This window comes from Solea solea, chromosome 1, assembly GCF_958295425.1.
Source record: "Solea solea chromosome 1, fSolSol10.1, whole genome shotgun sequence".
NCBI lineage: Eukaryota > Metazoa > Chordata > Actinopteri > Pleuronectiformes > Soleidae > Solea > Solea solea.
In genome coordinates, this window is record NC_081134.1 from 7,550,861 (window position 1) to 7,557,248 (window position 6,388).

Below are 6,388 nucleotides of genomic sequence, written 5' to 3' on the forward strand. Positions count from 1 at the left end.
AGCTCAGTTGCTTCTCAGAAAAATTAGCACTTTCTTTTGGACAAATAAACACTTAGTGGATTTCAAAACCTTACGTGTTGTCTGCGCTGTGGGTTTCCCATCGATAATATCATTTCAAACCCCAAATCTAGCCTTCCATCAAACTTATAACTGAACCAAAGGAATAATTAAACATTTAGTTCTCTTTTGGAGGCAATAAGATGACTTTGAATTAGATTTTTTTCAGTTCAATAAATGCTGGCTGCGTGGCTTATGAGAGAGTGAGTCACAAGTTTGACTTTTCTTTGCTTGGGAATGAAAGGAAGCCACAAGTCTTTTTAAATGAACGCTGTGATGCAGTCAGTTTTCAAATGCTCAGTGGGACACAAACTGTACTGTACTGTATAAAGATGGATCACATAACAGCTCCTCAAAGGTGAAGCCACACCAACACCATCACCATTTGCCCTGTTGGCTGCAAAATAGATGCTTTCTCTCGTTTTTATCTCTCTCGTATAGTTTAGGTGTTATTTTTCAAATAACCCTTTTAATGTGTTTTTCAATGCTATAAAAGGGGCACCATATCTTATTTTTTCTTGGCATAAAAGTGATTTCCTTCAGTCTGGTTCTTTCCGATGGTACAGTATGTCAGTTAGGTCATGTTCAGCATGATTTGGGAAAAAAGGTTTGGAATGACACACTTTCCCACAGAAACTGACCAACAGTAAATATTCCTAGTTTGTGGTGTCAGGCAGAAAACAGGTGAAAACTGTTCCACGTCACTATTCAGTACATTATAGCTCAAGTCTTTAAGCAAACAGGCATATTTTGAAACATGCAAAATTTGTTTTGTGAACTTATTTGATGTATCTGATGTATGTTTGTATCTGATGTATGTGTAGAAAGTGACGTGTTATAGAATATCTCTCACTCTCTCTCTCACACACGCACACATACACACAAAAGCTTGTTTTTAAGACATTTCATAGACATAAGCGGGGGTCACCAACCTTGACCCTAACCGTAAACTAAACCCAATTCTAACACTAACCCTAAAACCAGGTCTTAATCCTGAAAAAGCCCTTTAAAGTTGTGGGTCCACTTAACTAAATGTCCCCACAAGGTCAACATGTCCTCATAAAGGTTTGTAAGTTTTTTGGAACTCACAAAGATGTATATGTATAGAAGTACATACACCCACACACACACCCACACACACACACACACACAAACCTTCCGTTCACTGTAACTTTGGAGGAAAGCAGTCATTCTGTCACCTACGTGTGAAGTGGAACTACTGAGTTAGCAGCAGCCGGAACAGTGAACATGAGCAAGTGTTTCTGCCTCTGTCCTCCCCGAACACATCCACCTCTCATACACGTGTGAATTTTCCCACGGAAAACAAACAAATAGAAAGAACAATCGTCTGAAAAATCATCTTTTATTCACAGCACTTAGTGTCACATACAGTACTTCAGATAAAAACATACCAAATACGAAGCAGTTTTCACCGACTTGTGGCACACACCCTAGATTCACATCATATAAAATAACTTAATAAATAAAGAATAAATAAACATCAATGCTACGGAGAAACATTTTCTCCTAGTGGTAGTTTTGTTGTGTGGAATTCATTTCTTGTTTACATTCTCTATACTTTATTCCACTGTTGCTTCTGTTTATGTTTGTGCAACACGTGTCTCTTCCAGCGTGAGACGTCCCAGTCTGTTTCAATGTCTTCTCCCGGCAGGGACAGGGTCCTCCAGCTTCTAGCTTGGATGCTCGTCTATTTTAGAACCTCTGATCTCCAAACCATGACCACATGAAACTCTTCGGACTGAGGTCTGACCTGTTCCAGTCTCTGCTGTGCGTCACAAAGCTTATTTGACAAATCTGCTGCTTGCAGGAAAGTTTGTCAAAAGAAGTATTTTTACCCGCTCTTGGACTTTCTGCTGAGCTCCAGGTAAAAAGGAGACTTGAGGAAACGAGGGTAAGAGTCCTTCTCCATCAGAGAGAAGATTTTGGATTGGGCCAGGTCAAAACAGGACTGGCTGGGATGCTCCATGTTCTCCTTTGTGATGGACTTGGTCACATGGTCCAGATTCACCTGTTGGGAAACAGAGGATTTGATGAACTGCACTTTACAGCAAGACAAGAGACACCGACACATGTCTGTACTCTTGGTGATGTGACACTTACCTCTCGTTTTGCGTCCAACCCAATGAACTCCTCGTAAATCTTCTTGGCCTTCGTGGCCAGTTTGGAAGGTTTAGCTGCACGATAGTCCTCACATGCCAAGTAGAAGGCGATGTTTTCCTCGCTGAACTCTGAGACGAGGAATGCTCTGAACAGGCACAGTCCATCTGGAAAAGAGAAAAACGTGGGGATCAACATCTGGTTGACGTCTCGAAGGATTTAGAATGATTGCATCATATATTTCACTTCGGGTGCACTGTAGAGGGTTGTACGTACTTTGGCAGGACAGCAACTCCTCGAATGATTCTTTCCATTTCAGAGGCTCATTGATGTTTAACCTGCAACAAAAAAGCACGAGTGAGAAAAATCCCTTAGAATCACTGATCTTTTAATTCCACAGACAGACGGTTTTGGTCGTCTTACCTTTGTTTGTTGCATTTCTTTGACTGTCCAGTGCCAGTGATGCTGTGATCTGATTTCTGGAGTAAACTTCCAAACAGAGCTTTCAGCTCCTTTGCCCTACAAATACAAAAGAAGGCAATATGTTATAGAGAGAAATGCAACGCTTTGATAAACTGCAAGAATAAGGACTTCATAAAAACGAAACAAACACAATAAAAACAACAGGAACGTGAGCTTACTTCTCCAGGCAGGTGATGGGCAGCGAGTCTAATCCTCTGCACATGATGAATAATTCCAAAGATGCTTGACGAGTGCTTGTAAAGTATGTTACAGTGCCTTCCTCCTTGTTAATAGTGCGTTAGCTCGCAGCTGTTCTGCCTTTGCTGTGGGAGAGCGACCTTTTATAGGATAGTCCACACTGTGACATCACCACTCTGGGCCAATGACAATGACGTGTGGGTGGATGAAGAGAGAGATTTTCCCTCTGACGACTTCCTCTACTGCTCAACAGCACATGTGAGAGTTACACTGACTTCCCCAGAACCCAATCATCTCTGCCCCTCCCGGAAAGTTAACTCTGCGTTGCCTCTTCAGTATGTGTCGGTAAAACCACATCATTCACATGGGGGTGGGGGGTGTGTGGGGGGGAAATCCACTAAAGTGAGAACATTTTGACAACACTTGCTTTTAATACAGACTAACTTTAGCCCTTGTATTAAAATGATGAGATGGGAATATGAACGCGTCCCACATGAGTGACAGGACAGATATGGACTATAATCACGTCCTGTAAAACTATGACAAATGTGAAAAAAACCCTGCTCTCATTTGTTTGTTAAACTAAGACATTTTTAAGCTGGAGAAGTATCTGAATCTATAATGAAGCATGTTAAACATGTTCATGATCTTTATGTCAGGTTCATAAGAATTGTAAACAATGAACATAAACAATGGTTCATTTAAATACAACATAGAGCCATGATTTTTACAGGACAGCAACACTGGGTATGTAGGTAAACGCTTTTAAGTGTTACATTCCTGCTTTTATTTTATTATAACTGGTTACTACTTTATTAAAGTCACACAACATAGGATTTGCTCTCGGGTTCCCCCTACAGTTGGTAATCGGTAATGATACAGGTGAACACTATGTCTAATCTACTCCTATGTTATAGCATTTTATATACAAATACGATAACATTGTTTTATTTTGTAAGATATTAGAAAGTAAAACTATAACCCTGAAACAAAAATGGACAAAATAGCGCTGTAGTTTGCCAAGCTTGCGTTCTCAACCCCCTTTATGTAACCTTTGCTCAGTGTACACACATTGTTTGAATCACTTTGTTAATAGTTTGATGTACCATCACAATATAAACAACAAGAACTCTAGAATTTTCTACATTCAAAGAAGTATCTTTTTTAAATTTACCATTTACAAATTCACATTACAACCTACAGTGGATCTATAAAGGCACAAACATTTAGTCACAGGTATCTGGAAGTGAAAAATATAGTATTTCACATTACAATTAGAGTCTAATTCATGACAAATTCATCCTGTGGGCCGGATTGGACTCTCTGGTGGGCCTGTTCTGGCCTGCGGGCTGTAGTTTGACACCCCTGATCTAAACAGACCCAGCAAACAAACCCAGGAACCCAGCACTTACAAGGTCAGACAAATGAATGAGTGTATTTTATGAAAATAAATGAAACTACTTTGTGAAAGTTAGAAGAGTTTGTAATAGTAACTGAACAAATAATAAAACAAATCAACATTCCTGATTAAAGATCTTACATTCTAGAGTTGTAAAACATTGTTTTTTTTGTTGTGGACTTCCATGGAGACGGTCCTCGTAAGTGATGTATAAATAATAGTGTAAAAGTGTCTTAAGGAAGCGCTTGCACAATTTCAGTCTGGATAATCAATTCCTTTCCATCTTATGACTAAACATATTCTTGCTAAACATACCCTCAGAGAGGCGGAAAGAGAAAAATCAGCGTCCTCCACCAGCATTCCGGTATATACTGCGTTCCAGCTCATTGGTTGTTTTGCCTGACACACATGGTTCCGGGTGCCGCTGGTCCAGATGAATAAGCTTCTCTCCTGCTTCTGGTCTCAGAGGTCAGACAGGATGAAAAGAACTTCCTGCTGGGAATCTGATTCCAATACACATAATACCACTGTAATAAGATAAGTGAAATTAAGATGAGATAGGTTAAGTTAAGATAATTCCACATTACTCCCACTAAAGATAAATCCACTGCGTCACAGCAGCACTGGGAACAGTATAAACAGACACTCAGAGTAAATAATAAATAGAAATAATTTACACGCAACAAACAAAATATATGAACCTTATATGGGATTGAAATTGAAACAGCAAGTTAATTAAACTGAGATGAATCTTGTCAGATCATTTTACTTTACTAGCTTTAGTAGATAAAAATCATATTTTGTCACGTTTCGTAATTTCTGCTTTGGCAAATGTTTTCTACTGTCGTTCTTTCTGCTACAGCCTTACCTACTAACCCTGAAAGCCCTTTTCTTGCTTCTGCTTGCCTGTGTATGGTTCTGTGACACAACTCATTGAAATTGACGTTACATCACCAAATTGCTCGTATTATCTAACGGCAGAAGATCTTGACACAGTTCTCACTAAAAGGGGGGCAGGAGCGGATTATTTATCTCGGCTCTGAAATGACACAAACGTTACAACATTGATGCACAAAAGGTTTGGAATGGATTCACTGAAAGACAAATGAGAATTTTGTAGTGGAAACGCACTCTAAACCGTGCCGTGTCGAGGCGATCGGTGGTAAAATGTAGGTTGTAATAGGTGTAAAAAAACAGTCTCACATTGGATCCGGAGTATTATGGAACTTCTCCCCCCAGAGGCTATAAGCTTTGGCTTAATGATAAGTCATTTAAAACATTTTCAAATCTGGGAACCCGGTCTGGAATATATTGGAGGATGGGGCCTTGGCTTTCCGGAGTGGTCTCTGTGGTCTGGCATGGACTGAGGTTTTCATATTTTTGTAGTATTGGTTATTATTGGTTTTCACAAGAAAAGGACAAAAAAAGTGAAGTTACCCAATGGTGGAAAAAACTGGCATCAAAGCACCGTTGCCTTTAAAGTGCCTTTAAGGTGCATCGTCAAAGCCATATTTTGTTATATATTGCCTTCGTATGCGCCTTTGTAAATCGATCTATCATCAGGACCTGTACGACTTGTCGGTTTTATAACCTGACTGACTCTCTAACTGACTCGAGTAAGTAGATAACAAACGGTCTAATTGCTAACTGACTGCTGCTTAACCGTGTATGTGGAATAAACCTTCAGAAAGACAGTCGAGTTGTGCCCGCCGTACTTGTTCTGGTTACCCTTTCCAGAGGGGAGCATTGAGCTGGAAAGACCAGCCAGCAGAAATCTGAACAAAAGTATTTGTGTACGTTCATGTCATACTAAATAGCTGATGTCAATCCCTATAGGATAAGATTACATCTATTAGATTTCTGTAGTGGCTGATTTAGTGACTGCTGGTCCTTGCAGGTGTGTTAATACATGTGGGTAAAAACACTTACTGTATACAGCAGCTGTTATTTCAGATATAAAACTAAACATTGATTGTGTTTGTACTGCAGTGAAATAAACAGCGGTGTTGCAACACTGTAGGTAAAGCAGACTCAGGTACCTCATTTGGCCCCAGAACAGCTGATTATATGAGACAATGTTGTCAGAATAGAACAGAACAGGAAAGAACTGTTGCTATACAAACCCTCGGGGAGGAGAAAACTGTGTGTGCATGG

The 6,388-nt window shown here is 39.9% G+C and overlaps 1 protein-coding gene across 5 annotated transcripts; it reads right to left on the reverse strand.

The window, feature by feature from the left end:
* Nucleotides 1-1,404: 1,404 nt before the first annotated feature.
* On the reverse strand, nucleotides 1,405-5,650 carry rgs5b (regulator of G protein signaling 5b). 5 transcript variants are annotated; one of them, XM_058633780.1, is made up of 7 exons: nucleotides 5,438-5,650; nucleotides 4,550-5,273; nucleotides 2,817-3,011; nucleotides 2,599-2,694; nucleotides 2,452-2,513; nucleotides 2,179-2,342; nucleotides 1,405-2,086 (listed from the first exon to the last, which is right to left on the reverse strand). In XM_058633780.1, the coding sequence occupies exons 3-7, from the start codon at nucleotides 2,858-2,860 to the stop codon at nucleotides 1,910-1,912; spliced, it is 543 nt and encodes a 180-aa protein (XP_058489763.1). In that variant the 5' UTR covers nucleotides 2,861-3,011; nucleotides 4,550-5,273; nucleotides 5,438-5,650; the 3' UTR covers nucleotides 1,405-1,909. The 5 variants fall into 5 exon arrangements, with proteins under 5 accessions (XP_058489763.1, XP_058489924.1, XP_058490014.1 ...); XM_058633941.1 differs by having other exon boundaries at nucleotides 5,366-5,650; XM_058634031.1 differs by having other exon boundaries at nucleotides 4,550-4,737; nucleotides 5,103-5,650.
* Nucleotides 5,651-6,388: the final 738 nt, after the last annotated feature.